The 15,370-nt window shown below is 36.0% G+C and overlaps 1 protein-coding gene across 3 annotated transcripts in view; it reads right to left on the bottom strand.

Annotated features, from left to right (window-relative positions):
• Window positions 1-1,055: 1,055 nt before the first annotated feature.
• The window catches only part of LOC134527242 (BTB/POZ domain-containing protein KCTD20), a 276,293-nt gene continuing 261,978 nt past the window's right edge, over window positions 1,056-15,370 (bottom strand). For 2 of the 3 annotated variants that reach the window (XM_063359739.1, XM_063359737.1), the window contains exons 8-9: window positions 8,550-8,797; window positions 1,056-1,488 (exon numbers count right to left, since the gene is read on the bottom strand). In XM_063359739.1, coding sequence (XP_063215809.1) covers window positions 1,318-1,488; window positions 8,550-8,797 — 419 coding nt within the window. In that variant the 3' untranslated portion in view covers window positions 1,056-1,317. The remainder of the gene's footprint in view (window positions 1,489-8,549; window positions 8,798-15,370) is intronic. The other variant, XM_063359740.1, reaches the window with a different exon arrangement.

Raw genomic sequence — 15,370 nt, 5'->3', positions numbered from 1 at the left:
GAATGAATCTTCCAAATTTAAACCCAACCTATTTAACGTGAGCTTTAAATGTTGCCTAGTGTTTTAAAGCAAGCACACTGTCGTCACATAATCCTGTTTAATGTAGCATGTCAATTGGTTCATGAAGCAAAAACAAAATATTCTGGGAGTTACATGTTATCAAAATTTTGTTACAGCAGGACCAAAATATTTACAGCATCTGAAATTAAGGTTACTTGGTATGACATTTGGGGCATACTGTGAAACAAACTTGCTATCACATTAATGTTTATTTTCTCTTAGAAATGTATTAAACTTGTTTGCTAACACAAAACATCAAAAACACTCATACAAATATATTACAATATAATATTCTGAGTACATAAATGCTTCCACCTATATGAGATAAAACAAATTGTGCGATATTATCACCGACAAAGCACTGTGACCTTAACGATATTTAGAATGCTGTTGGCAGTATAAGAGATTCCGACTTCAGTACAAATGCAATTCTGGAAGTATACAATCAGGATTCTTGGAAGACAAAAGCCAAATAAGTGTCACCTTGCAGCAATGTTGCACTAGACTGCAGACAAGGAATGCAACACATGTAGAATGTTCAAAAACAGCACATGACAGGAGTTGTGCAGCGAGACCAAACACAAGAAATGTTTACAGGAAAACTGTTGCCTTCACCCTTCCGAACATGTTATTCTGGCCACCTCAATCTCCTTCATCCCAGGGTTAACAGCAACGCCACAAGTATACAATGCAAGCACATTGCTACGACAGGCCAACACCAACTAAACATAACTTATTTCTCGAGTGCATTCCAACTACGTATAATCTAACAGTATTATCTTTACAAACGAGATCATTCTCGACATCATGCCAGAAACGATGCAGCTCTGGATGTTAAAAAATACTTCTCACTTAACCCCAGACATTTTCTCTTAGCAAATAAGGCACAGGCACAAGAAACACTGTCTCTGGAATGTTTATGCAAATACAACAACTATTGGTAAATATTTTATGTTTAAAATAATTGAGGAAAAAACTCAAGAATATTTAAACAATTTAATAACAAACATTTTTTTATTTGTGTTTAGTTAATGTGTTATTTTTGGCAAGGAAACAAATGATAAAAAATTGTTACAGTTTTAATATAAGGACAATTAATCAATTGAACAATTTGGAATTTCTATGACCTAAAAACAAAAATAGGCACAACTGGTGTTAGGAAATGTGACCTGAAAGAAAGAAAAAGCCAGAACAGGTTTCCTGCTCCTGCATAGCGAGCCGAGGCACGGAGACCAGTAAGTGATACGGCCTCCGAGGCTACTGCAGGTCGTCGGGGAGCGGCTGGGGCAGCACCCCTCCCACCGCCCCTTCCTCCTGCTCCAGGCTTGGGAGCGGGGCCACAGGAATGGGGTTGCCTCCTGCGTCCAGCTCCAGCACAGGGTCCGCCGTGGCCTCCGCCAAGTTCGTCACCGACTTGGACTTGACGCACTGCAACAGCCACTCGCTCACGTTCATAATACATGGATACACCAGCTCCAGTTCACACTAAAAATACCATTAGATCCACGAAAAATACATAAATCATTTAGAAAAAGTGTTTCATAAAGTGATCCAAACATTTTATACCATTTGCTACATACAGTTAAAACTGTAATGATGCTCGTTAATCTGGAAAAATAGCAGAGATGGCAAGGACGTGGCCTTGAGAACGTCAGATTAAAGAACTTTTTTTTACTGTAACAATAAACAACTATGAATGTGCATGAAAATATTCACATTTATAAGCAGTGATATTCAACTTCCAAATGTGAATAGTTCCCAAATTACTAAATTTTGCAAATTTGTGTGTCTACCAATATTTGCACGCACCTAGAAAATGACAAAAAATAATATTCTATAACTGGACTCAAAATTACCTATAAGACTAAACGCACAAACTCACATCCAGGAATAGAAACTAATAAAATGGTTTACATTAGAGGTGGAAGGGAATAGCATTTTTACTTCTGGACCGGATTCGGCAAGGAAAGATATTTTCAGGATCGGGATCAGAAGCAAAAGCATTGAAATTATGTCTCTTAACTTGGTGTAACAGAAAACAATATTTACTATTTATATGTACATGTTTATAAGTCTCTCATAAACCATCCACATTAATAGTAAAATGATTACAAGTTCACAAAAACATATTGATACATAAGGAAAAATAATAAGTAACTCACAAAGAGGAAAAAAAAAAAAAAAATAAAAATAAAAAAAAAAAACATTTATGCCCTATTCTTCTTCAAATTTTCGTGAAGAAATACTAATCCTTCAAAATGTTCACTTTTTATTTTGTTATTGACAATATTGTCAGCACTAGACAGAGAAAACACGTTCATTGGTCACCTCCGTTTTCGGTTTTTTTGAAGAATGACTAATTCTTAGCTTCGGGATGTTGTATTACATACCTATGCATTCCTGTTGCTGAACCATATTCAGTATTCAGAACAAGGGCAAAAGTGCATTGCATCATGTTATCAGGTAATTTCTTGAAGAATTTCCAAAAATAGGTGCTGAAATCACACCTGGATCACCTTTGCCACTACTGCCTGGAATGCCAAACTTAGAAACTACAGACTTTTATTTCATAAAATTTATTGTAAACAATTATCACGTCCACTTTTGAATCACATTCTCATTTTTCGTAATCTACTTGATGACCAACTGCAAAAACTTAAAACCACTCCAATGTTTCTAAAAACTGAACAGAAAATTATGGACAAATATTTGAAACCAATTTCATTGTTAAAATCAGTGTTGGTATCTTATGAATGTCACGTGTTTGGCAAGAATGTCATTGCAACTCTTCAACTTCATTTTCAAACATAACCTAGCGATGCGGTGAAATTGTTTGCGTTCCTCAAAAGTAAAAATAAATTATTTTAATAGATGTTTGATTACATTCAGTAGGTACTTTATTTAGTCGAGTTTTTATTTTTAACTGTGTTTATGAACGAGAGTCGAATTTACATTTCACAGATAGAGCTAATGTGTGTTTCTGTGATAACTTTGTACTTTGGTCAATACATGTGCAATGTTGCTGTTCGTTACGTGATGTAGATGGTGACTAAAAGTATGCCTATATTTTTTAATAAAAAAACTAGTTTTACCGAGATTTTTACTTCTAAAGAAATTGGTTTTCCAGAGTAATTATACTGAGAAAAATTATTTTATTAAAGTGTGGTAATGGTCTCTTTCCCGACTTTCATACCGAGTTTGGGGATCCCATCCACCTCTAGTTTATATGTGCACAACTCATGAAAAACTTGAACACACAAAAAAAACTGTACTTTCAAAAGTTTTTGTAGCACCAATGTGTAATTGTCTGCTTGTTCTTGTCTTAATTCTGTGCACTTAAATCATGTACATTATTATTTATTTATTGCAAACTTTCCTCTCACGCACTGTATTTTTATGAATTTATTTTAATTTTAATTATGATGTAACATGCACGAGACTTGGTACAAACAAAGATCCTATCTTTGGTTATTTTTAATCCAATCCACTCATAACTGCACATATTGTACATCATTTTAGCTAAAACCCACCTGCCTGGTAAAACCAAATACATAATTTCATTTCCTGGTAAACAGCATACATATGTACTTCATCGGGCATGAGATGCTTTTCTAAATCACAAAAAAGTTAAAGTTCATTTGTATACTGCTTATTAGTGATATGCACTTCTGGAATTTAAATTAAACTATTACAGCCTTAACTGTTAAAATGTTAACCGTTTCCTAATGAAATGATAGCTAAATCTCTCGAAAACAGATAAACACCAACTTGACAGGCTCCAATATAAGGCCCGGTGGTGATACGGATTTTCAGTAATTCTAACTTAGGCCTACTAAACAATTGCACCTTCATATGTATTTGGTTATTATTTTTCTCAGAAAATTGTGATCTTTCAAACAAACTAGCATCTCATTAATACAATCACTTTTTTTTTACACAAGAGACTAGTAAATCTCCTTTGTACTGAAGTCCCTAAGCTCAATGTGCCCCACGCCGCTGCTGACCCCTCTCCTCCCAGGGACACCCTCTATTTCAAACCTCCCGCCAACAACAGAGAGAGAGAGAGAGAGTGTGTGTTCGGTCCCCAGCGCGAACCCACTCGGCGCCCACCCTAACTGAAACAGTGGAGACTACATATTTTTAAAATAATGTAGTAGTACTTAAATACCTGTAATATGTAATCCATAAATATAAATTAACTTATAATTTTTAAAAGGTCTAAATATTTATGTTTAATTGTCTCTCATATCAATTTACTAACAGTAAGTTCAGTACTTCCTGCGGCCATGACACCCAACACCCAGGGAGTCTCTTCTGTTCGCCGTGTGGGGTGGGACGCATCTCAGCACCTCGTCGACTTCAATTTTTGCTCGCAACTGATCCAACATCCACAGTTGTAACTATTTTTTAAACCTTTTTTAATCAACCTTCGATGCCTACCCTGGCGGTAGACTGTGTAACTTAATTAATTAAAGCTCCGAGAGTGTTTTGAATTAATCGGCGGACTTGTACTTTCGGGGCCGGGCCACGGGGTACCTGATCAGCATGAAAGCTGGACTATGTGCTGTTTTTTGTAAGCGTTGCAAGAGTACGTGTCGGCGCCAATAAAACTCAATATTCACCCGACTCGTTGCACTCAATTCTCGACCACGAGTTTTCCAGCACAGAGACGAAGGTGTGCGTATGTGCCTCAAGACCCCACAAGCAGTAACATAACGTGCCCGCCGCTGAGAGCGGGCTGGTGAGTGCTAGCAGGGGGAAGTCGAGCCTATCTCCACATGAGTCACGTCACGACCCTGGGACAGATTCAATAGCTGGGTCCATGTGCCCACCCACGTGGTGGCGCCCAAGGTATACACGTATGCCGATTCGAAACCCCCCCTTCATGACAGTACAATGTAGTTGGTAAAATGAGAACTCTTACAAATCTTGATTTAATATCTGTGTTTAATGTTCAATTTGGTTAAAACTGTTGTCCTAACACAATTTAAAAACACAATTGATTTATATCACCAGCCTGAAATGCATTCCTTTCATAAGTCTATGTACAGAACAGGAGCATAATGTTACAGTACCAGGGTGGCCACCCAATCCACAAAATAAAATTCCCTGATTTTTCCATGTGAAAACTGAGATTTCCCTGATATTTATAACACTCATTTAAACTTTCAAAATACATTTCCTGGCAAGCTACAGTATATGGTATGTACATAATTAAGGCACCTGTTACATACCTGCATTCCAAAATCGTTGAAAATTTGATGGACTTTATCAACAAGGGCAAAATAAATAAGCTTGTGTCTGTGAAAGTTAGTGTCAGTTACTAACATCAAATAATCCTCTAATGTAAATAGATCTTCAAAACCAATTTATCATTTTGTATAAATTTCCAAACAGAAAACTTATCAGTCATAACACTATCCTAATTCACTTCAGTATACAAACATAAAACAAAACTTTTGATTAAAATAATTGTTAAAACCTAACTTAAGTATTTTTAAGAGACTCAATTTCTGCATCAATAAGTGAAGCTTCCTTTTTGCTTCTTCTAAGAGTTTTTGTTTTTTAACAGCAAGATATTTAACAGCCATTGCAGTTCTCTCTTTTTTTTTTTTTTTTAAATTTCGGCATCATTATTGGCCTCTTTTTGAGCCTTCATTTTAGATGTTGCTTCCTTATAACGAGCATGAGAGTTTCGGGCAGAATGTATGACTTCCTTAGAAATATTGGCTATAAAGGCATTGACTCCACCTGCTGCTGTTACCCCATCATAAACATGTCTCTGGGCTACAAGTGATTCTTCTCTGAGGTTTTCCACTAAGCACTCGTGATTAATTGAGAAACCTCTCTCTAGATTTGCATTTCCATGCGACCAGATGAGGACAAATTTAAGAAAGGATACAAGCTTATTGGTTTATTTGGTTGAGAGGCTACAAGTTTCATCCATAAACTATCCAATTTATTCTCTTTTCCTACAAATGTCTTCATGGTGTCCTTCACATCTTCTGCATCACACAAAACCCTGAACTGACTCTCAACTCTGTCAGCTTTGGTTCCTGAAATCCAGTTGTTTTCCACCAAGATTTTTAGAGTCTGCTTTAGACGTTTGTTTGGCAGAGTTGGTCGCACTACAACATCTGGATCGAGACAAGAGATCCCCTCAGTCAGAGAGTATTTAAGAGGCGAGCGTTCCAGCATTTTCTCACAAAACTTTTTCAAGCAATTCCTACAATCATTTTTAAACTGCAGAATTTCCAGTTCAGATGCACTTTTGATTTTACGCAGAGAATCACGAGTTACATAACCAATATCAACATGCTTTGCTCCCAGTAAACTATTTTTATCAGAAAGATCAATACCAGTGACCTTACTAGAAGAGTCCAGTTTCTCAGATGGTGCCATTGGTGCATCAGACTGAAAGTCGGTCAGGAAAGGCTCTACAGTGGAAGCCAATGAATGAAAAAAAGTTAGCTTGGGACAAAATTTCAATGGGAAAGTAGAAGAGCTAGAATACTGAATATAATCACTTCTACGCGAAGGCACATTTTTAAATAAAAAATACAGAGCTCTCAGAAACTCTATTACCTTCCACCCAGTGGCCTTGATTGATGCCTTAAAAGCCCCATGAAGAGAATGCAGCCCACATGTGCCAATATCCAAAATTGATGCAACACTTAGATCTTTCTTCAAAAAGTCACGTAAATCTTTCATAAGCTTAACATTAATATTTGGCCTATCCATTGAAACCTGTACAATTTTATACAAATCAATCTCACTTAAGGCTGAAGTCAGGGCTTTTAACAAGTCTTGTGATGTTGCATGCCCAACAAATGCAGAACAAAAATACCTTATAACTACACAATTGGTTACCTCATTCCAGAACCTAACCATAACATACATCTGACATCTTTGTGCCACCTTGTTGAGAGATTCATCGAAACCAATCACAATGTGTGAAGCATCTGAACACATTTTAACAAGTTCTCTATGGAAATATGGTGCCAAACCATACATGACCAGATAAGAAATTTTTGTCCGGTGTAGCTGCATTTTATGGGCAATCATAGAATTAGGAAACATAGCCTTTAAATATGATGCATTTAGGTCCGCACTGTGACATAACTGTTAAAACACACCAAATGATCTCTGCTCGAGTCACATTTTCATTCATAATAAACCTATTCATACCACATGACACTTGCCTAGATTTAACCTCACTTACAGCTGTAGTTTTTTCTGATATATTTGTAACAGCAGTAGCTACTGGCGTAGAAGACTGCTGCGAAAATAAGTCAGGTGTAATCTCAGATCCACGAGGTGATTTATCAGCACAATTAAAAAATACGTCCAATGTGCATCCCGAACCCGAAAGATTTGTAATCGATTTATGTTTCTTGCCATTTAAATGACTCCTCACTGCAGTCTTTCCCATATTACTTAATAAAAAGGTTGTGTTGCACAAAGTGCATGCCGCAGAGAATGGATTTTCTTTTACCGGGTGAAGCCATTCCTTAAACCGCTGATCCACAAGCCAGTCTTGTGAAAACTTGCACTTATAATTGGCATTCATTTTACAAGTCGCATGAAAAAATGTACCTTCTATTCTACACAAACACACTGCAAAATACAAATAGAAGCCAACCATTTCAATAAGCCGCAAACATACTGCAGCCGATAAAATGTGAACATGTTTGCTAAACATAGTTAATTATTAAGGCCACTCCAACCCGCTAGTTCAGAAAATATATTTGTTCGCGTGGGTGGCACAAAACAGCCGCAACGGAAAAAACGACATATTAAGTAGTTACTACCAATAGTACGGCCCATGTAATTCATCAAAACAACCACACCCAACATTAAAAAAAAAAGTAAACACTGAACAACATTCCAATCTACTCGCGACTGCGCAGTTGAGAGGCCCCGAAAAGCGCATACAAGTGCGCATTGATACGGCCCTGCATGGCGCATACATACCATGCCGCAAAATCCCGGCGCTACAAGTGCACGCACGCTGGTAAACACGAAACACGAAAGTAAGTAAGCTAAGGTTTGTGAGGCACAGGACCAAATATCCATTATTTTTTATTTATGGATATTATATTTTCTATACAAATCCTGTTTTCCATGTATGTAGACACCCTGCAATTTAAAAATAAATATATTCAGATCGGCAAAAACAACCTCCCAGTTTTAAGGGAAAAATCCCCAAGATATCCCTGATATTTCCAGGTGATAGTGAAATCCCTGATGTTTCCCGGTTTTCCCGGTGAGTGGCCACCCTGAGTACACTTAAAATAAAATAGTGTTCTACTGTGCTAAATACTTAATAATTGCTGCCGCACCGTCTCTGGCCAAAAACCCACTACTGGCAAGTAACATAAAGCAAAGCTAGTGATTTTGGTTACACAGCTATGCAAAAAGTATGTACTGATCGCTACAACCCTAGGAGACGGCGCCAACTAGGGGACCTGCAAGCAGGAGGCAGTCACCTGGAAGTCTACGTGTCTGCTCTTGGCCTCCTCCTTCTCCCACGACATGTGGATGAAGGGGCGCTGCACGTAGTTGTAAATGACCTCCGCCCGGCCACCTGCCCTCTTCTTCACCTTCTCCTTGTACGTAGGATAGCCCTCAATACCCAGACGAATCTTCTTCAACCCTCGCTCCTTCATCACCTGCTTGGCCACATCTCGGTTCTCTATGTACTTGAAGAACCTGTACATGGCTGTGCTGTTCACCGCTGCAAACAGCCACACCACACGTCTGCTTCACTGAGCCGATCACACTCAAGACACACGACTGACAGCGTCCAAGATCACAGCAGTTTGACTATGAACTGGATTTGGTAGCCCTCAAGTGGAAGACCAACTTGATGAAATGAGATTTATTTATTTATTTATTTGATTTGTAACATGCCACACCAACAGCACAAGGCTCCAACGGTGGGCACAACATTTAGGACAAGTACAAATCAAATACAGTAACATTATTAATACCTACTAGAACAGAACAAATACTAGAACAAAACAAATAGTAGAACAAAAATACAAGACAACACAACACAACACAACATACAAATATCCATATGAATACTTAAATTCAAATAATTACTTAAAATTACAAAAAGTTTCATGAGAGTAACATGGTTAAATTAATATATATAGAAAATTGTTAGATTAATTTAAAGTACAATTGTATAAGAAATATAAAATATTAGTAATAACGAGAATTTTACTTGGTGTTGTGTCTATTATAGTTTGTAATGTGTCTATAAATAAGATCATTCTTGTTATAAATAGTACATAAACTAGAAAAGAGGCAAGAATTGAATTGAGGGATTCTCAATCCGGTGGTATCAAGAATATAGCTACATTTAATTTTATAGTTATAAATATTATGACAGGGTTCCCACCAACTTGTTTCTGTAAATTTCCCTGAGTTTTCCCTGTTTTCCCTGTCCTATAATATATTTTCCCTGTGCTAAATTAAAAAAAATAATGAAATAAACTAATCACAATAAGAACAATTTTACATAATATACAGGCATACCTATGCTACTAACATAAGGGTATTATCAGCTATTTTATTACCTGCTAAATTGCTGTGAACATTTAGACATACATAGGCCTAATGTTATACCACTTCTGCTGCATAGGAAAAAAATGTTTAGGTATCTTGCATATTCAATGTACATTCACAAAATATTACAAATATGTACTGGTTATTCTTTAAGCCCAATAAATATTTTTCTTAATTTTTTTAATTTTCATCTCTAAATGCTCTTTTTGTTTCTTTATTTCCAGTTTTTTATTTAGCAGCTCTTGAATTCCTACAGTCTTGCGTTTTCTTTCTTTCTTACAATATCTGTCCAACTTCTTGTCCTCTTCTTCATTTTGACATTTTTACTCCAGGGCACCTTTGTACCTTGAAGCTGCTCCTCTGGCATATTTTATCATTTCCTGATATACTTGAATACAATTTTCACCACCAGCATTACTAACTCCATCCCAAACTCGTCGCAGGCCAATCAAAGATTCCTCATGGAGATTTTCAACAAGCATCTCCTTATTGATGGAGAATCCAGATTCCACAAAAGCATTACCATGTGAGAGAATTAATATAATTTTCACTGCAAGCCATTTATCTTTAAACTGTTCTTCTCCAATCAACATATCTGCAAAAAAAGTGTCCAATCTGTTATTGTGTACATGAAATGATGCAAGTTTGTCAGAATTTATATTAGTAACAAATTTGGTAAACTGAACACTAGGTCTATCAGATTGAAGAGCAGTTAGGTGCTTGGCAGACATAAGAATTTGCAAACATGTATCCATGCTTGTCCTACACTCTTCCTGTTTGTCCAACAATTGTCTAGGGTCCAAACAAGAAGCAGCTTTAACCATTTTGTATTTTATTGGGCTACGTTCAAGTTTCTTGGCAATCTGAACCATGCATGTTTTGCATTCTGTTAGGAACCTTTGTTTCTGAAGTTATTTTACATCAACTACACCTAACTCATGCTTTGCAGCAAATCCAATTTTCAACTTTGCGAGTGGAAGTCCCAGACTTACATCGTCCAAATTAATACTAATAAGCTGATATGCAGTTATCTTGGCTTTCAAAATTTCCATCTTAATGAAACGTCCCAGCAACTCTCTTAGCAAGTCCTCCAATTCCTTATGCAGAGATGGTAACATTGGTTTTAATGTTTGGAACTTCTTTAAAAATGGTTCAAGTGAAGAAGCCATTGTCAGGAAAAAAAACTCAGCTTAGCTAGCAACAAAGGATCCCTCAAACAATCCTTCACTTTCTCAACAAAATATGTAGCAGGTAATTTACTGGTCTTAAAAATTTTTTTCAAGTGAGGAAAAATTTGTATTGCTCTCTCACACACTAGGACATTTTCCAACCACCAACAAATCACAAAATTTGATCAGAAGAACACTGCAACTTGTAACTCGTCTGAAGTCTGATCGTCGAGCAGGTGAGTCTTTGAACACAGAATATATGGCCCTTAAAAATTGAACAACATCCCACCCGGTCTTTCTAAAACCCATTTGAAAGGCACCATGAACAACATGGAGACCACAAGATCCCAGGTCTAATATATCTGGATCTTCTTCGCACACCTTAGTTTTTGCATTCAATTTTTTCATGAACAACCAATTGACATTCGGCCCATCCATGGATACTTGTATAATTTTGGATAGTTCCACATCCTTTAGTTCCTGTTGAAACCCTTTTAAGAGATCATCAGCTGTAGAATGGCCTAAAAATGAAGAATTCCAGTACCTGGTCATTCCTTGATTTTTGTTGACGTCCCATATACGTAGATCTATGTCCATTTGTTGTACCTTTTATACCCTATTGAAGGATTCATCAAAGCATGCAACAATTTATTTTGTGGATCTGATTTCATCTGTAAGTTTGTGGAAAAAATATGGGGCAAGTAACTAAGTATGCAGTCTTGGTACTACTAAGCTACATTTCTGGTGCAATGGAACTATATGGAAACATTTTAGCAAACAAATTGCTTATTCCTTGTTGGCTATTAAAACTGTCTTTTTTCATAACAACATGTAATGCCCACAATATTTCTGCCTTTCTGACATTACTGTCTCCCTGAAAATGTATTTTATTTACCATGCCTGAAGATGCCTCTTTCAGAGCACTGAATGATGATGATGAGTTAACAATGAACAGGATGCTGGTGTGCTGGATGCTAATTCAGAATTTGGTGCTGTGGAAACTCTTGAAATAATTGATCCCTTCGTTTCTTGGTGATTTAAAGGCTTTGTTAAGTATGCTGACATAGATGCAGAAATACTGCTCGCAGTAAGCAACTGTTTTTGAAATTTCCCTTCTTGATGGCTCTTCACAGACTGCCTACCCATACTACTCAAAGAAAATACCTTTTTACACAGAATACACTTTGCACTATTTTCATCACCCTCAACACGACGTAGCCACTTTTTCCAGTCAGGAAACAGTGATCCATCTAGCCAAGCAGGATTGAATTTAGACATCACACAATTATCCACTCAGACTATCAAGAATAGGCCTAGGCCTAATGTAGAGTAGCAAAACACATTCGATACTGAATCGCTTAGTCTCATAAGTTTCACCGTGTTTTCATTGCACAATTAAGGAAACTGAGCTAGCACACACCCGTGAACGTAACCTATATTTCTAATGAGAAAATAATAAGAGGACCGCCGTTGATTTCTTCTGGGAAAAAAAACACTTCTCACAATTGACTAAAAAATTTCAAATATATTTAACTGCTTCTGTAGAACTCTTGACTCAGAATAACATAATGTGTAACTATTTTAGCGGCGTTTTTGTTGTGTTTGATAGGCAAAAATCTCGTCATGATACCATAATACTACCAACAACACAAATTACAGTGATACAAAAACACCACCACAGCTGCAGCACTTTTGAAAAAATACATCTAAATAAATGAAAATATGTTCACTAAACAATCTTCAAAAAGTTTCCAGCATACTGGATACTTCAAAGTTATGACACAAACGGCCAAACGTATACGAACTACGGTGCCACCGTTTTCTACAACTGGCTTGGCGCAGCTCGGCACGGTCCGGGGCCGGCTACCATGAAATTCGGCACGTCACAGCTGTATGGTGAACCAAACTTTCCCGGGACTCGTGGCTTATCTATTACTTTGATTTACATGTACGACCCGCACCCCAACTTTCCGATTTTGTTTTTAAGAAAAAATGTGCTTGTGATACATGTATTAATCAATATATAAATATATATACACACACTGTGATTGCAGCACAACAAATTTCCCTGAGTTTTCCCTGTGTTTTTGACCCATTTCAATTTCCCTGAATTTTCCCTGTTTTCCCTGTTTTCCCTATCGTTGGGAACCCTGTATGAACAAAAAGATAGTCCAAATAGGTTCTACGGTCTGCTAGAGGAATAAGATTGTGATGCGGAAAACCTCTTTTAGAATTATTAGTTAAAAACAATTTGTTTTCTAAATTTTCTAGTTTCTCAATATCAGATGACCCAATGTCATTACAGACAGTTGAACAGTATTCTAATTTAGATTGAATTAATGCCAAGTAAAGAGAAAGAATTGAATCGGAATTGGTAGCATAATGAGTGATATATTTTATAATAGCAAATGTTCTTCTTGAAATGGAATTTAAGTAGTCGATTTGTTTATGAAAAAAAAATTCTGAATCTAGAAAGACACCAAGGTCTTTTATAATGAAAGTTTTTGAGATTGGGTTATTATTCAGAATGTACTATAGGGTTATATTTCCTAGTAAAGAATATTACCTTAGTTTTATTATTGTTTAGGTTGACCAAGTTTAGAAGACACCAATTATTGATTTCATTAATGTCCCTTTGTAGTAGAGCGCTATCATTGACTGTAGATATTATTTTAGAGATTTTCAGATCGTCGGCAAAGAGTACACCAGTTGAGTAATTAAGGACCATGGTAATGTCATTTATAAATATATTGAAGAGGAGAGGTGAGAGAGTGGCACCTTGTGGTACTCCAGAACTAGCATGGTGTAAAGAGGAATTATGGTTATTGACAGATACAAAAAAATATCTATTATTGAGATAGCTAGAAAACCAGTTCAAGTAGTTAGTACAAAAACCAAAGTCTGATAGTTTTTTTTAAAAGTAGCGAATGGTTTACTGTATTGAATGCTTTGGCTAGATCAAAATAACAGGCATCTGCCTGACCTCTGTTAGTAACTACATTATGGATTGGGTTAAGAAAAGTAATTAGGTTAGTAGTGGTGGACATTCCAGATCTGAATCCGTACTGACTGGCTGATAATTTATTTTGAAGTTGAAAATTTAAAACTTTGTGTTTAATTTTTTCAAATATATTTGCGAAGCCATTAAGTAAAGATATTGGCCTATAGTTTGATACAATCAATTTGGAGCCATTTTTGTGTATCGGAATGACCTTTGCTATTTTCCATTTATCAGGGAAAACTTGAGAATGCAAACAGATGTTAAGGCCAAGATCCATAGTTTTGCAGGCATGAGGGAAATTATTTATCCCACGAATAGCACTGTTGGTAAAAAAAAATGTAAATTACAGCATTATAAAATCAAGCTTTGATTTTTGCAATTGTGGTAGAAAAAGTTTTTCAAAAAATTATTTGTTACTAAATTGTAATTAAGAAATTTTTAAAACGAAGTATTTCATATTTATAAGAACTGTACACGGTCTTTATTTTACATACAAATCAAATTGAGTATCCTTTACAATTCCTGTAGGCCAAAACTGAAACATTACGTACAGAATTTAAATAATTTTAGTTTAAAACTTGTCATGTAACGGACGCGTGTAGCTCGTGAAATGGACGAATGATGTGTTAGTTCAGCTTTACGCCGCTAGACGTCAGGCACGATGAGTTTAGAGTTTGCCCGCTAGATGTCCCAACTATCGCTGAGGATTTCTGTAGGGAATAAAATATATTTTAAACGTTCGACTTCAAAACTGGTTTCGGTGTGTTTTGAAGATAGAAAAGCCAATTGATGAAAACTCTTCCATTTCCTTCGAACTATATTGAGCAATGAAACATCTATATCCTAATATTCCACAGATATGATTTAACGAAACTCTGTAGAACTTTAATTGTAAACCTTTTATTCTCTATCAGACAAGATTTATTGTGTGTATGACAATAGTAATATTGCGTGAATCAAACGTGACCTATTATATAATATACACTCTAAATATATTATACGTATTAAAACTAGGTAAATCTGAAAGAAGTGCTAGCAAAACTGTCATACCAACGTAGCAGTTGTGCGCTTACAAGCGTGCAGTGTTTGCTTACACATTTGAATTATTTGGTTTCAAAACCGCATAAATGTATTTTCTTTATTTTACTTTTTACAGCAAAACGCATCCTCTTTCGCCCAATGGTCCGCTGTGTATCAGGTCACGCAATATTTTGAATGTTATTGTAATTATTGTAATTTGTGATTTATGTGTAGTAAAGTATTTTTAATTTTTATAATTATTATTTTTATAGTTGGTTGTTTTCTAATGGTATATACGTTCCTTTATTTCCTATAATAAACTCATATTTTACTACTGGAATCTTTCCATATCATCTTCAAATTGCAATAACTATTTCTCTGCATAAGTAAGGTAATAAATCAAATATATAAAATTAACGTCTGATAGCAATAATATTTGAACAATGTGTTAAAATTATATGTATGAAAATCACAAAATACTATCAAATTTACAACAGCTAGAAGCACTGAAACAGCTTTTGCTGATTTTTTAAATAAAAGATAC

This window comes from Bacillus rossius, chromosome 1, assembly GCF_032445375.1.
Source record: "Bacillus rossius redtenbacheri isolate Brsri chromosome 1, Brsri_v3, whole genome shotgun sequence".
NCBI classification, from domain to species: domain Eukaryota; kingdom Metazoa; phylum Arthropoda; class Insecta; order Phasmatodea; family Bacillidae; genus Bacillus; species Bacillus rossius.
The sequence above is the reverse complement of the archived record's forward strand: the minus strand, read 5'-3'. Positions and strand labels throughout refer to the sequence as shown.